General features: G+C 44.3%; 1 protein-coding gene across 8 annotated transcripts in view; it reads right to left on the reverse strand.

Moving 5' to 3' along the window:
• Window positions 1-19,276, reverse strand: part of FANCC (FA complementation group C) — a 193,901-nt gene that overhangs the window by 67,759 nt on the left and 106,866 nt on the right. For 6 of the 8 annotated variants that reach the window (XR_014555962.1, XR_014555963.1, XR_014555965.1 and 3 more), the window contains exon 1: window positions 4,523-4,612. Coding sequence is in view for 1 of the 8 variants with exons in the window: in XM_083702039.1 (XP_083558165.1) it covers window positions 4,523-4,546 (24 nt within the window). In the remaining 7 variants the exon portion in view is untranslated. Of the gene's footprint in view, window positions 1-4,522; window positions 4,616-8,548; window positions 8,677-19,276 lie in introns of those variants that run through there. The other 2 variants (XM_083702040.1, XR_014555964.1) reach the window with 2 other exon arrangements.

A 19,276-nucleotide genomic window follows, 5' to 3' on the forward strand; every position in this document is an offset into this window, starting at 1 on the left:
TGTTCTATACTTTTAGGAAGTGGGGAACCCTGTGGAGTTTAGGCATGGGGTATTTGTTACATCCTTCAGCAGCATTTCTAACATGGAACGGATTAACTTTATTCCATCAAGTAAGCTATCTGGATTAGTGTCTGAATTGTAACATTATAGTCAGTAACTTTTGTCAAGTTTTAAAGGCAGTTCCCTACACCCAAAAGCTACAATCATGGGTTGCATAGGATACAGAGACTATCTGTAACCTCAGATATTGTAAAAGCCTTGAGTCAGTAAGAGAGGATACAGAGGAGCACACTAAATTAAATCAGCAAATGAAGCTTTTCAAACTTTGCAGAAAAGAGTCCACAAAGTAAGCATCTTCAGAGTGACAGTAGTAAGAAAAAAAAATAATCCTCAAAATTAAAAGCAAAGGAAACCATTCCTTTGATGGGGTCTCCTTTATCACATTCTAGTTTATTTTAAAGCACTTTATGATGCATAGAAAAGAACATAAAATCAAAACGATATATTAACATGTAGACTGAGCTTCCTTTAATACCAAGAACACAAATCAGCTTCATGTGTTTTTGTACATTAAAAATGTGAATAAGGAATCTGAAAAGCAGTGAAAATGGGAAAGCCAAATTTTCTACGGTTGCAACACATGCATCTCTAGTCTACAACACATGAAATGCATTTGAGACAAAATAAAGTAAAACAAAATAGTAAAACAAAAAAAATTGTTTATTATAAATATACTGATTTAATTAAAATGCAAATTTTATTGAATAATAAATGTTAAGTTGTTAATAGTAGTGAAGTCCACTGAAATTTATAGATGGAAAGTACTATGTAACTGAATGAAAAAAGTGCCAAGAATGAAGTACAACATTTGAAGTCTTCCCTCTCAGTGCAGGAGCTATACTAGGATCAAAGGCAACTGACACCTCTAGGTATCTGCCAAGATCAATGCTGCCAAAACCTAACACTAAGCAACTAAATACTATGTAAAGTCTACATTGTAGTGTCTGAAAATAGCCAGAAATAAAAAGCATTCAAGCCAGAAGTGGTAAGATAGATAACTATGCACCTGCAAGACAGTGTTCCTCCTTTGAGTACAGGAACAACCCAAAATATAAAGGGTGTTGGTATATATTGCTGGGAACTCCTTAAAAGAAGGGTCCAAGGTCCCCCTGGATGTACACGTTTCCTCAATCCAATGGCATTTACACATAGCACCTTCAATATTTGTTTGAAGTCATTAAATAGCTGCCCCACGGAAGAACTAAGTCTAAGAAATAGCAGCCTACTAAAGTCTCTATGTGAATATATAGCCAGTCAGGGAACTGAAGCAAGATCTCTGCCAAATACCTGCATGATCATACAACTTTTGTTTCATCTTTACTGGTGGATCCTGACCTTAGAGTTATGAATAACCAGTCATTGCAGCTCGGCCTTTGAGTAAGACCTAGACAGGTAATTTTATGTTTTCCACACTCAGAGAGTCCCTGCCACATACAAAATATGAACACTGGATATATCCGCCATACCAATCTTGCTGTCAGCAAGAAAGCTGCATTCTAGATCTCTTTTTGAAAGGGTCAGGAGCTCTTAAGAATAAAACTCAATGCACCTGGTTGGCAGCTGTGAGAACAAGATGCTGGACTAGGTGGACCACTGGCCTGATTCAACAGGCACTTGTACAGATAGTACAAGTATTCCACGCTCCTATACTGCAGCGTTTCAATTCTTAATGCCTTTTTGTAATCCTATGGCACACTGTGGGGAAATGGTCGGTCTCTGAGCCATTTCTACTGCTACATTTGGTCTCCCTTTAGAGAGCACAGTCTCACTCCTAACACAATTACTATCTCTTTGGATGTTATCTCCTTTTAGAGTTAAGCCAAAGGCTTTATTTGCAAATGCACCTGCTACTGGGCACACAGGAACAAGGCTGGTGCACTGTCAAGTCCAATAGGACAGACTGCACATAGAATCAAAGAATTGTGGAGTTGGAGGGGATCACAACCCCCTACAATGCAGGAATCACAGCTAAAGAATCCCTCATAGATGGCCATCCAACTTTTGTTTAAAAAACTCCAATGAAGAAGAGTTCACCACCTTCTGAGGCTGCTAACTTTTGTGTTCCTGGCTTGCTTATTTGAGTGCCATGAGTTTGGCAGGCAGTTCCAGCAGTAAAGACAGTGGTCTTATTTCTCATCCTTTTAGCACCTTAGTTATCTCTTCTGAGGGATGTCTGAGGGCATTAACCTTTGGGGGCATATGCACCAACCCATAATGAGCTCACTCAACATATTAGGTCAAAACTCAACCAGATGCAGTGTAGTGTTAACATTTGTGTGTTTTCAATTTGATGTAGATTGTGTACAGATGGATGGTATTAGGCAGCTAGCGAACTATTATATTAACAACAACATTTATTTGCTGGCCTTTCCTATTTCCAGCCCATGCCCATTGTCAGCTGCCAGAAATTCTCTCTCTCCCATCAATGGATCCTCCCCCCTTTCTCATTCAACAGTTACTGCAGTTTTACACTTGGGGATTGTATTTCTGAGCCTCAGCAGGCAAGCTCAGCACCTATTTATTTTGGATTGTGGCCATATCCTTTGTGGCATGGGAATATAAGCAAAATCTAGAGCAATGAAAAGCTGGTGATCATCAGCCTATTAAGTTGGTGACCTGTCTCTATTGTTTTGTTGCAACTAGATCTGCCATGTTCTTGTGGATCTGCACATGCTAAAATCTGGACAAAGCACCCAGGTTGAAGCCATAACCTCTCCTTTGGCAGTGTTGCACAATTTGGACTAGTGCCTATGTCAGTTTCCAGGCATCTGCATAATCTGGTGTGAGATGTTAGAGAAAATGGAATGGTAGGGTGGGGGGCACATTGCCTCAAAGGAGTGGAGAAAAGCAAACAGGCCATTGCACTTCTTCATAAATATCTGTGGCAATGGGATGATTCAGCATTTGGACAGTTCTCAAAAGCTTCCTGATCTCTATTGGCCAGGCAATGTTCACCCCTCAAACATGTACTGGTGAAATGGCGTTCAATTGTTTAGCAGTGGAGTTAGACTAAAAGAGCTGTCTTCCTCCTGTAGCACTTGAGTGACATTTTATGCCATTCCACTTGTCCCAGGTTCCCCAACTATAGGCTGAGGTTCTTCTGTCAAACAGGCAGGCTCTCAACACCATGTGTGCTCCTGTCCTTAGGCAACCAAATTCATTGACGCTGTAGCTAACAAAATATTAGGCTGTTTTAAACCCAGTATTGTTTTCTTTGCCCTCACTTCAGTAGGATTCCTGCTAGGGCTGGGTGATATCTGGTTTTCAACATCTTGATATATCACCAGCTAAACACTGCAAGATACTGACATATCACAATGTCTAAAATAAGGATGGACCTATGTAGAGGCATTGGCTGGCTTTACCGTTTTTCCCTGCATGACAAACACACACCATGATTCATGATATATTTCCAGGTCAAAAATTATGAAACCAATATGAACTTCAAACAAGTTTAGGTCATTATACTGATATAGCGCCCATCCCTAATTCCTGCTGCAGGCAGAATTTTTTTAAAAAGAAATAAGATGTATCTACACACCTACTCCAGACTAAGTACTTTCCAGCCAAATGTTTCAAATCTTCTTAATTTCAGTTGGAAGCAGCAAGACAAACTTAATTCTCCTCACTAACATCAGTTGCACTTACATGAAAATATTCTTTAAAATAAGTGATTTAAGACCTGATAATTACAAAATGAATTAAGCATGTCAGTAAAGCTATTTCTACAGTTACAATAATTTTCCTAAATAAATTCTCTAAAAACTCCATGATCTGGAGAGAATTAAGAATTATGAGATAAAAGACCATTTAAAGATGATTTAATTAATTCAGGATAAAACTATAACTAAACCTTTTATACAGTGTACATCAAATCCACATTTCAAAAGTATATTTTCTGTGCAGAAAAATAATGAATGAAAATAATGGATAATAGAGAAACAATTTTGTCTAAAATAATCTCCTATATGAAAAAGTGGCTTAAGGACTACAATGTTTGGGGTTTTTTAAAAATAAAATAAAATAAATGCCAGTCCACAAGAGGGCAAAAACTGCAGTATTTATTTAGCAAATCTGTTTCCATCCAAAAGATGGCAGTGGCAGATCAATCATCAGCCTGTACTGTATATTGCCAACAAAATTGGTGTGGGGGGAGAGAAAAATTTAAGAAACCCCTTCACAAAGTATGTTACTGTTGCTGACAAGATAATAACTTCCCAAACTTCTCCTAAATAATTGCTGTACTATGGAAGGGATCACTGTCACCAGCAGAACATTTGAAAATACTAAAACCCCAAAACACTGCAAAAGATCAAAATGGGAAAAAATAATGACCACACAATTCAGGGAACAATTCTATCATTCTTTAATCATAAAAATAAAGAAATGGAGTTTCTGCTTTCTGAAAACTAATCTTTAGCTAAAACAAAAATAACAGACTGAATTAAACCATTAAGGTTACCTCTGCTGAAGCGATTCTTGACATCAACTTAAATCTGTGAATCAAAATCACCAAACGCGCTCATTTTGTTTATTGAGGCATCTTACTTTGCACCTGTAGGTCAGCAAAATATACCAAAAGTTATACATTACAAATAAAAATAGTCTTCAAAATTAAAGAAATTGTTGATATATCTAGTCTTTTTGCTTCTTTTGCAGGCCGATCCACAGAAGTTTCACTTACTAAATAACTGTGTCAGGTTGTTATTAAAAGTACAAGAGCAGTCCCGTCCCCCCACAACCACTGCTCAAAAGGCTGACAGCACACCCACATCCACCTGTTTGCAAATGAGATAAATGTAAAGTGCTGCACTTGGGATGCAGTTTATTAACTTACAGCATTCATTACATTTTACAATATTTCAGCTCGCCTTTCCTATGTCATATTAATGTTGCAGGGCATTCCCCACGAGCCCCTAACAACCAGCCTCGAACAGGAGCTTTGTTAGCAAAGGCTAAAACTGGTAACAGTGTGGCAAGGAAAGCTATCTTCGCTACCTACCCCCCCAAAAAAACCTTCCCCCATTGTGCTCAGTTCTGATTCTGAACCTGAATGTGTTATATAGCAGGCAGAGGAGAGCTTTTTAGTGTGGGAACCAGCACCCTTTCTCCTCCTGAAACCTCACCATACAGTGCATGGAGATAAGTTCTTTAACTTTGCAGCATGAATTCCCCCAGCCTTTTCCCCAGCACCAAGGTACAATGAACTTTTTAGGGGCTCAAGTAATTCCCTCACATCCCCATTTTCTCTCAACATTTGACTTTTAAAGCCACTGAGCATGATGTGCCAGTCCATTTTCAGTGGCTGTTTTTCTGTTAATTTACTAACTTACTACTTCCCAACATACCTGGGGACTCCCAAGTATGCAGGTACCTCCTCTTAACTGTGGGTGGCCTTGTTGCCCTGCCCAACTGACAGGCGCCAGATCAACAGAATCAGCTTTAGATGGAATGATGCTCATGCTGATGTTGATGTGTGCTATCATTCACCATTTTAAACAGTTCCAAGACCAGTGGGACAGATGTCTGCAAGAGGACAGATGTGCACACAGACTGCAAAGAATGTAAGCTCATTGGAGAGCAGGAAATGAGTATGACACACACTACTTTGCCTTGAAGCAACACCACCACCAAGCTCTTAAAGAGCCAGTATTTAAGTATATACTGTACAGTATATGAAAACCTTTCATGACAATCTAGTCATGAAATTCCCTCTTCTACACACCTAACAAGGGTATGGTAAAGGGACCCCTGACCATTAGGTCCAGTCGTGGCTGACTCTGGGGTTGCGGCGCTCATCTCGCTTTATTGGCCGAGGGAGCCGGCATGCAGCTTCCAGGTCATGTGGCCAGCATGACTAAGCTGCTTCTGGCGAATCAGAGCAGTGCATGGAAATGCCGTTTACCTTCCCGCTGGAGTGGTACCTATTTATCTACTTGCACTTTGACGTGCTTTCGAACTGCTAAGTTGGCAGGAGCAGGGACCAAGCAACAGGAGCTCACCCCGTTGCAGGGATTCAAACCGCCAACCTTCTGATTGGCAAATCCTAGGCTCTGTGGTTTAACCCACAGCGCCATCCGTGTCCCTCCTAACAAGGGTACAGGAGTCCTAAGTCTGACTGGGCCTATAGCAGTCTTGCATGTAATATATTAGCCTAGTACAGGGGTAGGCAACCTAAGGCCCGGGGGCTGGATCCGACCCAATTGCCTTCTCAATCCAGCCCACGGACAGTCTGGGAATCAGTGTGTTTTTACATGAGTAGAATGTGTCCTTTTATTTAAAATGCAGCTCTGGGTTGTTTGTGGGGCCTGCCTGGTGTTTTTACATGAGTAGGAGGTGTGCTTCTATTTAAAATGCATCTCAGGGTTATTTGTGGGGGTAGGAATTCGTTCATTTCCCCCCACAAAATATAGTCCAGCCCACCACATGGTCTGAGGGATGGTAGACCGGCCCACGGCTGAAAAAGATTGCTGACCCCTGACCTAGTAGCAAGAGACAACCAATAATTCCATGCAAGCAAGTGAGCAGGCTGGCAGAGGAAGGATGGATACACAACCAGTAGATAACCTGCCAGAGGGAAGACTGCTCCCCTACACTGTGCAGAGAAATGCAGGTTACTGCAGGAAGAACAGTGCACTCCATACTGTTGGCTGAGGACACCCCAGGGTGAAATCCTCTTGAATCAGTACTCTACCTTCTGTCAGTAGTTACACCCTGGCAAGCTACCGATGCAGCAATGGAAAGCAGCAGCAGAGCTCGGGATCACCATTTACATTTCCCCACAATGCCTCCAAGCATTGAATAAAATACGGGGTGGGGGGGGGAGCTAAGCCCTACCCTGCACAACTGATCGCATGACACAGCCCCCCCACACCATTTGCATGGCAATGGCCATTAACTTTGGGGGCCACGGCCACCCCTCAAGTATCTTATTTTGGCCCCTATGTCACTGCGCGAAATAAAAATGGTGACGGATTCTTCCTTAGGAGACTTTTATGCAGAAGCTGGGTGGCCGTCTCTCATGTATGAACTAATTTGAGATTCTGGCATTGCAGAGGGTTGGACTAGATGACCTTTGGCCTAGGACCCTCGTACCTACGGGACCGCCTCTCCTGGTATGTCCCGCAGAGAAATTTACGGTCTGCAAATAAAAACATCCTGAAGATCCCAGGCTACAGAGAGGTTAGGCTGGCCTCAACTAGAGCCAGGGCTTTTCCGGCCGCGGCTCCAATCTGGTGGAACGCTCTGTCACAAGAGACTAGGGCCCTGCGGGACCTGACATCTTTCCGCAGGGCCTGCAAAACAGAGCTGTTCCACCAGGCCTTTGGTCAGGGCGCAGCCTGACCCCCTCCTCTGGCAATCTGCACAGAATTTTGCTTGATGGTTGCCATCAATTTGATTTTAATTAATTTTATAATGAATGCAATTATTTTGATTGTTGTTAGCCGCCCTGAGCCCAGCTTCGGCTGGGGAGGGCGGGATATAAATAAAATTTATTATTATTATTATTATTATTATTATTATTATTATTATTATTATTATTTCCAACTGATTCTATGACCAGAGTCGAGCCATCCAATATCCAATGCTGCTCAGTGAACCAGACCAGATTTTAATTTTACCAAGTGTGTGGGGTGTGGTTTTTTTTTTGGGGGGGGGGCAAAGTCGGCATCTCTATTGGGCTTCGCCAACTGCAGGCCGTGGCCCTGGCTGCTTATTCTCTGCCAGCAGCCGAATAAGCCTCTCTCTCTCCCCCCCCCCCTTTTGGGCAGGCTAGCCGCTTATGCTCGCTTGCCTTCAAAGCTCGCCCATAGGTAGCTGCAGCCACATTAACTCCACACCCGCTTTCCTCCCTCAGGGGCTATTAACGTGGCTACTCGGGAGTAAGCCCCAGCGGCCGCAATGGGACTTTGCCGGCTACGGGCAAGGCGGGGGTTTCCTTCGCCTTCCTCCGGGGCCGCCAGAGCCGCCGCCTGAGGGAGGCGACCGAGGAAGAGGCGGCGCGCGTTTCTCCTGAGGAGAAAAGCGCGGGAACTTGGGCCAGCAGGGCCGCTGACGAGCCTGGCCCAGAGGAGCCGTTAGCGGGGCAGTTAGGGGGGCTGTTGGCTTCTTCCCGCGCCCCCCCCTAACTTTATGCTTCCAAAATTATTATTTTTATCGCCTCCCCCCAAGAAATAATCCCCTCGCTGTCTACCGGGGAACCGTACTCGCCGGCCCCACTTCAAAACGGGGCAGCCACGCCAAGAGGAGAGGGAGGCGCTTTGCACACCTGTGAGGGGTGAGTGGGGGGGGGGGAGGAAGAAGCCGCATCGCAGCCCCGCTTTTATCCCGCCCCCCCCCCTCACAAAAAAGAGGGTCCTTCCACGCCAGCCCTTTTACACGCGAGTAAACACGCCCAGGTTCAGGCCCGCTCTCTGTTCGGACGTATATCTGGCACGCGCGCTCGGGGCCTTTTTCACTCGCTCTTCCTCGGCGAAGCGAGACTCACCGCGGCCGCTGCTGCTACCTCCGCGCGCAGCAGTTCAAAGCTCCGGCGGGGCGGCCTCTTCGCAAAGGAGCTTCGGGAGGGAACCAGCGAGTGGCAGCCGCGGCGGCCAATGAAGGCTCGGCCGGGTGTGGGTTTTCTTTTTCTTTTTTTGGTAGTTGTTCTCCCCCCGCCCAGGCCTGTAGCATCCAATCCTTAAACGCAGAAGGCGGGATTTCTCCGCCGCGGCCTTTAACCCTTCACAGCCCGCGAGCCGGGCAGAAAACAGAGGCTACGGGGCATGCGCAGATGAGAAGTAGAACCTCCAGGTTCAGTGGCAGTCAGTGTGTCTCTGAATGTGAGCTGCGGGGAACTGAGAAGCGAGGGGAGCGGATACAGCAGGGGAAGACGGTTCTTCATGTCTTGTTTGAAGACTCTCGGAAGTGTTGGGTCTTCCTTGGGAACAGGATGCTGAACTTTAGGCTGGTTCAAAAGGGCGATGATAATCAGCAATGACTCTTCCCTCCTTCTTTGACCCTTCTCCCCCCCCCCCATGCATTCTGGGATTGTAGTAGTAATAATAATAATAAGAAGAATTTATTTATTTATACCCCGCCCATTTGGCTGAATTCAGTGGCATAGCGTGGGTTGTCAGCACCCGGGGCAAGGCAAGTAATTTGCGCCCCCTAACCCATGGATTTGCTCCCCCTAACCCTAACCCCCAGATGTTGCGCCCGGTGCGGCCAGCCCCCCCTGCACCCCCCACGCTACGCCACTGGCTGAATTTCCCCAGCCACTCTGGGCGGCTTCCAACAAAACACTAAAATACAATAACCTATTAAACATTAAAAGCTTCCCTAAACAGGGCTGCCTTTAGATGTCTTCTAAAAGTTTGGTAGTTATTTTTCTCTTCGACATCTGGTGGGAGGGCGTTCCACAGGGCGGGTGCCACTACCAAGAAGGCCCTCTGCCTGGTTCCCTGTACCTGTAATAATCATTTTATTAACATATCTACATTCAGCCGGAATGGTTAGAATGTCTGGAGAGATTTCAAATCCTCACGAGCATGAAGCTCTCTGGGAATTGGGGTGGGGGGTGGGGTATCGATTTAGTTCACCTTTGAAGGCAAATCAGTTTTTCCAAAACCATAGGAGAACAGAAACTTAAGCCATCCTTCAAAATTCACTTCTCCAAATTTTACAGTACAGTTTTCCCGCCAAGTAATATTTACAAAAATGCATATACTGGAGTAAAGTGTGCACATAGTCCTCAAAATAAGATACAAACATGCATGGCATTACATGGAATTGCTCTGTTAAAATATGTAGATTAGGCAAGGTTGCATACAAACATGTATCTTAAGAGAAATTTACAGTTAACTGCTGGTAAGTTTGCAAGAGGGTTTTTGTAATAAAAAATGCAAACTGATGTGGAGAACAGAATTTAAGATGCAAAAAATGAGAAACTGAGAGAACCTGAAATCGACAGATTCTATTATCCCTGCTTTGGGCTAATTATTCAATTTCCGCCTGACCTACCTCACAGGGTTGTGGAGACGATAAAAGAGGAAGCAGAGATCATATATATATATCACTCTGAGCTCCAGCTGGAACTGTTGTCAGTTCTTCCACCCCGTTCACATAGCACACCCCCCCCCCCACTCCTCATTCTTTACTTTCTGAGGTCCATCAGCCTGATCCTTAATGAGTTTTTCCCCACTGGTGAGTAGTTTTAGGACTCTGATATCTCAGACAACTAATAAAGCTAACATCCAAAAATAAAATGTGTAACTGGTTGTGTTGTTTTGGAATAATTTTGTAAAATTCTGTATCAAGTAGATTTGATTGCTTTTTAGATTATGGGTGCATCACAGCTTTCGACAAATATTATATTTTTATTGTTAATTGACAAAATTTGGAAGTAATGTAATGTTTTATCCTAAACAATGGCAAGCTTGATCAGTGTTTGGGAGGGATAGGGCCCAGATTAATCCTGGTTTGTGCTGCTGACTACATTTTTCTGCTGTGAGTAGCTGGATTTGTTCTTGTCACACTTGGTCCTTAATTACCTAAAGGATGCTGCTGAGCCAATGTACTAGGTGCTGATTCAGCTAGCTGCTGTTTGCAGAAGCTCAGGAATATAAGCGTTCCTTGCAGCACAGAGCCTCTCTGCCAACTTCAAAGGGCTACCCTTCTCCAAACAGTTTGGGAGGCCCATAGAGAAATACTGAAGTGTTCCCAGGGTTCCATCTTTTAATAAGAGATGCACAAGGACTATAGAAATTCAGAGGTTATGAACTCCAGCAAAACACGCTAGCCAATTTGTACTGACTGAAATTAAATGAATTGGAACTGGCAGCTTTCCTGACATGTCCCTTTTACAATTAAGGTATGCATTTGTTTCAACACACACTTGTTCAAAGAGGCAAAGCCTTCCATCAGAGTCAGATGGAGTTCAGGACATGCCTCCTCTCACAAGAAATATATACCATCTTACATGGCAGAGCTTTCTGGTGAATTAGCATGCCTAAGTAACTTCACGAATGATTTTCCACAAAAAAGACTCTGTGATTAATATTGGATTGCTATACAAAGCTTGCTTGTTTTGTGAGGCTACTTCCTAATACATTTGTGTTTAAAAGTCAATATTGAAAAGCTGCATCTAACGGTAAACATTCTCATATAAACCAGGGTCCTTTCGTATACTCTGGTATTAATGCAGCCTTGTATAAGTACAAAGTAGGGGACGCGGGTGGCGCTGTGGGTTAAACCACAGCGCCTAGGACTTGCCGATCAGAAGGTCAGCGATTTGAATCCCCGCGACGGGGTGAGCTCCCGTTGCTCGGTCCCTGCTCCTGCCAACCTAGCAGTTCTAAAGCATGTCAAAGTGCAAGTAGATAAATAGGTACCGCTCTGGCGGGAAGGTAAACGGCGTTTCCATGCGCTGCTCTGGTTTGCCAGAAGTGGCTTAGTCATGCTGGCCACATGACCCGGAAGCTGTACGCCAGCTCCCTAGGCCAATAAAGCGAGATGAGCGCTGCAACCCCAGAGTCGGCCACGACTGGACCTAATGGTCAGGGGTCCCTTTACCTTTACCTATAAGTACAAAGTAAGCATAATAGGGTGGGGGCAAGTTGATGCTGCAAGTTCGTGGGGGCCTTTTGGTGCAGGTATGGGGTACCTGGGACTCTCCAGTTGGGACTCCCATCAACCCAGCGTGGCCTATAATCAGAGATCATGGAAATTATAATCCACAGGTTGCCCATCCCTGGTTTTGAGGCTGTGATGAACTTAACCTCTCCTCTGGGTTTCTGGGTGTTACGGAAGGGGGGGGGCATGTCTTCCTCACCTTCTTCTTCGCTACAATATATCAATTTATTTCCAATTGTCAATGTCGAAAGGGACTAAAATCTATAAAATTCATAGAAAATCAGCGTGCCAGTTTGCTCAATTACTCTAGGACTCCATCACACCTCCCCTGTCCAGCATAATCCCTCAAGCAAGGTGTCAAGACCCTAATCCTTTCAAATTGCTCTGATCAGCCTTTCCTCCAGACAATGTCAGGTGGCAGACTATGCATATTTGGGACTATTGTTTTCTCATCCCCAGGAAGTGTTTATCTGTGCATATCTCCAGCTCTGCATATTCCCCCCTCCCTCCTCCTTATGTTAATCCGGTGTAGCTCTGCATATTCCCCCCTCCCTCCTCCATATGTTAATCTGTGTAACCCAACCTCCCTTTAATATATTCATGATGTAATCTGTGTAACCAAACCTCTCTTTAATGTATTCATGACGTGTTTTGCACTGTATTCTGGGACATGGAGGGAGTTTAAAAAACTCATGTCACCCCTTTCTCACTGTTCAATCTCGCCTTGAACCTGTTGCGCAATAAACTTGGATCTTCTGCAGTTTGCTCCTGTCTCCGGCTGAGCTCATTTTCCTCCGCAGGGACCCACGGACTTAGTCCGATGAGCTGGGTGGCAGAGCAGCCTCGCACCCAGATTTTTGCCGTAACACTGGGTATGGGGCAAACAGCCACTGCATAGCTGGAAGCTTTTACCACTGCTTTTATCAAGGCAGCCGTTAGCTAAACAAAAATGGCAAGGAAATAAAAAAAAGTGCGAAGATGAATCCCAAAGGTCTCGCTCCCTAAGCAAATTCTGGAACACCAGGTGCAACATCCTGCATTTTAGGAGATTTTAAAAACATTTCCAAATGAAAAGTATGTATGCAAAAGAGAGAGAGAGGCCTACCTGATATTTATCTTGGATTCTGTACTATAAAAACTTGCCAGTAGCAAATTCCAAACACCAAAACCACAGTTTCTTATACGCTCTCATGTGGTCCCCATCTCTCTCTCACACACACACGTACGCTATGGAAAAACATTCAAAAAGCCAGTATCAACATTATAAAAAGAACCCCCAAAGCAGATTAGCACCTCCCTTATAGGTACGAACACTAGGCTCTTATTCCTCCCATCCATTTATTTATAGCCAAGTGGCCCAGCCTCAAATGGCCTTCAGAGCTGTACCCCTGCCTGGCACTAGTTTCAAACCTTTAATGGTTAGGGATGGTTTACAGTGCATTGACTCTGAATAAGGCCTCCCTTCTGTTTTAAAGATGTTGAATCAGTAAGTTGCTGTGTTTTATTGCAGCAATCAGTTGCAAATGTCCAGGTTGCGCTGAACTTTCATCAAGGGACAGAGTATTCAGGCCACAAAAGGTGGCAGTTGGGGGAGTATGCCACTGGGGGTGCCTTTATTTTTCAGAGGGGTTCAAGCACATACTGTACTGAAAAGGTATGTTTGCATGGCTAAAGTAGATCATTCAACAAATCCACTTTGAAAAACAACAACAATGGACTTTTTGCATGTAGGAAACTGATGGGGGAAATGCACTGAAAAGTGTGGGCTGAGTTTTTGGTTAAGGGAGGGGGGACTTTTTGGCAGAATAATTGTGAGCGGTGATACCGGAACCCAATAATAATTTAGTACAGTGGTACCTCGGGTTAAGAACTTAATTCGTTCCGGAGGTCTGTTCTTAACCTGAAACTGTTCTTAACCTGAAGCACCACTTTAGCTAATGGGGCCTCCCGCTGCCACTGCGCCACCGCTGCACGATTTCTGTTCTCATCCTGAAGCAAAGTTCTTAACCCAAGGTACTATTTCTGGGTTAGTGGAGTCTGTAACCTGAAGCATATGTAACCTGAAGCATCTGTAACCCGAGGTACCACTGTACTGTGGATGTGCTATTGTCCCCTGATAAAAATGCTTAAGAGCTTAAGATGAAGAATGAAATCAAAGAAGCATCCCGGAAAAAACCCTGAAACTGTTCTTAACCTGAAGCACCACTTTAGCTAATGGGGCCTCCTCCTGCTGCTGTAAGAATGTGTGACTACAACCACTCTCACACTGGCTATTCTATATGTGTTCCAGTCATGTCAGAGAGATAACACTTATAGATACCCTAAATGCCTGCAACCTCACAAAAATGTGCGAGGGAAGGGGTCATGTACAACACCTTCCAAGGATAAATGGAATGAAATAAATGTTTAGCTGTAAGCTGCGCTGAGTCGCAGTCAGGAGAAAAGGCTCCATTTGTTATATGGTCCAAGCACAGCTTCTTATAAGGAAACCCTGTGTGCTCCTCAGGCACAGTGTGTAGCTGGATAGTGCCTCAGACACTAGGCTTCCCATCTGCTCAGACCATTGCCAGAGATAACACAGGAGGAAAGAACCAGAGAAGGCCATTTGTTTATTTTCCCCGGAATGGAAAAGATTGCAGCTCCTGCTGCTTTGTGCTACAGCCACTGCTGCCTAGAGCAGGAACGCGCAACTGGTGTTCCCCCAGTTGCTGTCCATAGTCCAGTTCCCATCTGCCCCAGCCAACATCACCAGAGGCAAAGGAAGATAGGAGAAGCAGTTAGCAATATTTGGTGCAACCAGGGAAGTCAGAGTGCCAATGGTTCCTTAGCTGCCAGGGCCTGCACTGATTGGCTGACCAAGTGGGATGGTCCTACCGAAAGATTAAATTATTTGATCAACAAATCATTGGGCTGAATGCTCAGGCACCAAGCTTGCAACGTCATCTTAGGCCAGTAACTACCACATATCCTAACTCTCTCTTTTTTTTATAATATATTTTATAAAAGTTTTGAAGGTTACAGAAAGAAAAATAGAAAAAGTTAAACAAACAAAACACAAAAAAACCAGAAATCCAACCTTTACATAACTTTCTTTCCTTTGCTTATTTCCTTGACCTCCTCACACCTCCCTTTTTTGTATTCTAGTTCAATTAGATATTTCAGCAAATCCTCTCCATCTTTGTTTTTATCCTAAAAAAATTATCTTGATATACTATAATTTTACATTCTCATCTTTCACTAATTACTAATCCATTTTTACTTAATCCTTTATAACATTTCTGCTAAAACCACATAGCTTCATTCCAGCACCCTTCTAACATTCCTTAATTTTACAATGTTTCTGTAGATAAACTTTAAATTTTTTTCCAATCTTCTTCCACCGACTCTTCTCCCTGGTCTCGGATTCTGCCAGTCATTTCCACCAGTTCCATGTAGTCCATCACCTTCATCTGCCATTCTTCCCCACATATCCTAACTCTCAAGAAGGTGTCGGGACAGTGAAATGGATCAATGATACCTATGGTGCCTTGAAATTCTTGGAAGGGTGGACTTATAAAATGTAATGAATAAATGTGGAAACAAAATGTGCGCCGTCAGTTGCTATAACATCCTTTGCCAACCTGGTACCCTCCAGATGTTTTTGGACTACAATCGTGATCATCACAGCCATGCTGACTCAGTCAGAAAAGGTAACTTATTGGTGTTATGGAGGCTAGGAGACCATAGCTTGTTAGGTGAATGGGCTGTGAATAGTCCAGGCTGATGAGATCTGTGAGAACTAATGACAGAATATATTTTCCTGATAGCTGAACATCTGACATTGGAGTTTGAAAAAGTGGAACCCTGCAGGTACTGGGAGGGAACAGATAAATAGTTTAGAGCCAGTTTTGGGAGCGTGATTTGGGGGAGAGAGCTGTGAGTCGGCTGAAGGTCCTGTCTCTAGGAATCTGATGCAAGACTGATGGATAGACAACATGCTATAGGAGCATCTAATTGTTTCCATTATGCAATGCTTATAAAATGAAACAGATCTTGCAGAGACACCCTAAGACTCCATTGCCCTCTCACCCAAAAAAAAATTACCGTATTTTTCGCTCTATAAGACGCACCAGACCACAAGACACGCCTCATTTTTGGAGGAGGAAAACAAGAAAAAAAAATATCTGAATCTCAGAAGCCAGAACAGCAAGAGGGATCGCTGCACAGTGAAAGCAGCAATCCCTCTTGCTGTTCTGGCTTCTGGGATAGCTGCGCAGCCTGCATTCGCTCCATAAGACGCACACACATTTCCCCTTACTTTTTAGGAGGGAAAAAGTGAGTCTTATAGAGCAAAAAATATAGTAAGTTCTGTAGTGCTGTTCTTGGACTTATTGTTCAGGAAATCAGTGGGTACTTAATGATAGGTTCATAAAGAAATGCAAATCAGGTAACAGTTTGATAAGCTGCCATATGAAGATTATGCAAAGAGGATTACCATTTACACATCACCAAAAAAAAAAAAAGAGGGCATATATTTGCAAATGCTATTTTAGGAATAATTAATATAAATGGAAGTGCAATACATTTCATTGTATTGGGGAAGACCTGTGTGCCTACTCTGTTGGCTATCGGGATGGCAACCTCTGGTGGGCTCTTTCTTTTGGTTTTCTCTTTGAAGTGGACTTGGACCAGACAGCTCTTCAAACAGAAGATTCCTTCAAACACAGGTCAGTCGTCTGACGGCTCATCAAACAGATCAGAAGGGTGTGTGGCCACACTACACTGAAATACCCCTTAAAGCTAAGGAACAATAGATGCCTGGAACCATGTGAGGGAAGACAGGGTATATCTATTTTAAATACAATACAAGGTCAGACAGTAGTGCAAAAGGCTCGTAATCTTAGGGCTGCAGGTTTGAGCCCCAGGTTGGGCAAGAGTCCTGAATTGCAGGGGGTTGAAATAGATGACCTTTGGGTTTCCTCCCAGCTCTTTGAAATAAATAAATACTGATGTACTGAAACTACTCTGCTGTTTTGCTAAACGGCTGGTTGGTTGTGGTGGAAGAGAATTGTTAATTTAGCACATATCTCAGTGATACTCCTTGTAGTCTCAGTTCGGCAATGAAATGTTGAAAATCAGTTAACAGTTCCCAAGGAGCCATAACTGATGAACGTGTAAATCCTTCGTACTTCATGGACCGCTGAATCAATGGACTGTAACGGTTACTGTGGAGCGTTGCCGCCTGTTAATGAATATCCGTGGAAGATACCTTAATGGCGAGTTGCACATATAAAACCTCTTTGGATCGCTGCTTAGAAAGCTTGGTTTTTCCAAAGTGGCCTCAGCGTGAAAGTAGGGACATTTGCCTAGGTAAGGCGTCATCTCCCTGAAATATGCATGCCGGTCAAGTGTGATGGTGGCATATATTTATTACAGGTTTTTCTATATCACATCTTAGGCTATCCTCTCAAGGAGTTTTCCACAAAGTTCTAAAGCCACCATAAACCAGGAAAACAGCAATGAAGAATAAAAGCAATTGTCAACATGCAATGGAGGATGCTGCCACCATTGGGCAGAGTCAGGCTGTGAACTGTGGCATGCTGTCACAATCAAACTCAGAGGAAACCAATGTGGTGCCGTCCTCAACTGCCATCCCTGTCCCTTGGCTACGCTAACAGGGGCTGGTGGGAGTTGGTGCCCAACATGTGAAGGCCACTGCATTGGCTATCCCAATCTAGGCTTACCTTTTACACGATAAAATGGTACCTCTGGACAGTTAAGTCCAGTCAAAGGCAACTATGGGGTTGTAGTGCTCATATCGCTTTCGGGCCAAGAGATCCGGTGTTTGGCCACAGACAGCCTTCAGGGTCACGTGGCCAGCCTGACTAAAGCGCTTCTGACGCAATGGAACACCGTGACGGAAACCAGAGCGCACGGAAATGCTGTTTACCTTCCTGCCGCAGTGGTACCTATTTATGCACTTGTACTGGTGTGCTTTTGAACTGCTAGGTTGGCAGGAACTGGGACAGAGCAATAGGAGCTTCTGTTTTGATCCTGGAATGCCACTATTTCCCCCACCAACACCGAGCTCGGGGAGGACAATGAGCTGGCGCTTGCCCCGAGTGTCAGTGGCGGTTGCCACGAAGGAGCATCCCATTGCCTCTCCATGGCCGCTGCTGCTGGCCTCCTCCCTTGGGCAGTTTGTAGTAGTTGCTGGAGAGCAGGCGAGGAGGAAAAGAGGCTGCCATCCTGAGGCCCAGCTCTGTGAGGTGCGCCAGCTCAGAGGAGCAGGCAGAGGACAAGGCCGCTCTGGGCAGGAAGAAAGGAGTCTTAATTTTTAAAAAAATAATAATGCTTTGTGCATCCACCCCCATCGTTCTGCCCAGACACTGAGGTCCAGCGCCGAGGGCCTTCTGGCGGTTCCCTCACTGTGAGAAGCCAAGTTACAGGAACCAGGCAGAGGGCCTTCTCGGTGGTGGCACCCGCCCTGTGGAACGCCCTCCCACCAGATGTCAAAGAGAAAAACAACTACCAGGCTTTTAGAAGACATCTGAAGGCAGCCCTGTTTAGGGAAGCTTTTAATGTTTAACACACTATTGTATTTTAATATTCTGTTGCAAGCCGCCCAGAGTGGCTGGGGAAACCCAGCCAGATGGGCAGGGTAAAAACAATACATTTAGTATTATTATTATTATTATTCATATCTAATCATGCCCCTTTCTAAAATTTAATTATTGGCGCGTGTTTTTCTTTTTGTAAATCTACCGAAGAATAAAATAAAATAAAATGGGGGGTTGAGAGGGATCCACTGCAGGAGGAAGCGAGAAATGTCCCTTTATTCATCTGAGGAATATTGGAGGGTGTGCAGGAAAGGGAAATTGGCTTTATGCCCTGCTTCTGTTATTTCCACCCTGGCTGGACACTGTTGGAAGCAGGAGACTGGGGGGGAAATCAGGGATGGGGAACCTCTGATTCTCCACAGGCTATTGGACTTCAACTCCAGCCAGCATGTCCAATGATCCCATGATGGCTGAGAGATGTAGGCCAGCAACCTCCTAGGTGCCCCATCCCTAGACTAGATGCACCTTTGTTCTAAGCCAGCAGGATTCGTGTTTCCCTCCCTAACCCCCTTGACATGTCTGATATGCAGAGAACAGCAAAAGCACACCAGAATAGGCAAGAGGAAGAAGCAGGGATCATTAACAGCCCCTTCTTCTCCTGTTATTGTGTCATTTTGCTGCATAGCTGGAGTCTTTGCCTGACTTTTACCAGGCCCAACAATATCCCCCTTGAAGCTTTCAGGTTTCAGTAACTGAGAGCACACACGACTTCCCCAGAGCTTTTATTAGCTAAAATCAACTTTGTAAAGTTAGAACAGGAAAGTATTTTTAAGCCATTTATGCCACATTTCCTGGCAAGCATCCTGTTCCACTAATGGGGTCCACTGCGACGGCAACAAATAGAGCAAGAATTTATTCTGTGAGTTACGGGGCCTAGGAATTGTTCTCATTATTTGTGCTGGTCATTAAAAGCAATTAAAGTTTGGCACGCATGTGATTGTTTGGATATAACCAGCCTCTGTTTCAGATTCTCCTCGGAGGTGTAACTTACCTGAACTGCTAAA

The sequence above is a fragment of the Podarcis gaigeae genome, assembly GCF_964106915.1.
Source record: "Podarcis gaigeae genome assembly, chromosome: 11".
NCBI classification, from domain to species: domain Eukaryota; kingdom Metazoa; phylum Chordata; class Lepidosauria; order Squamata; family Lacertidae; genus Podarcis; species Podarcis gaigeae.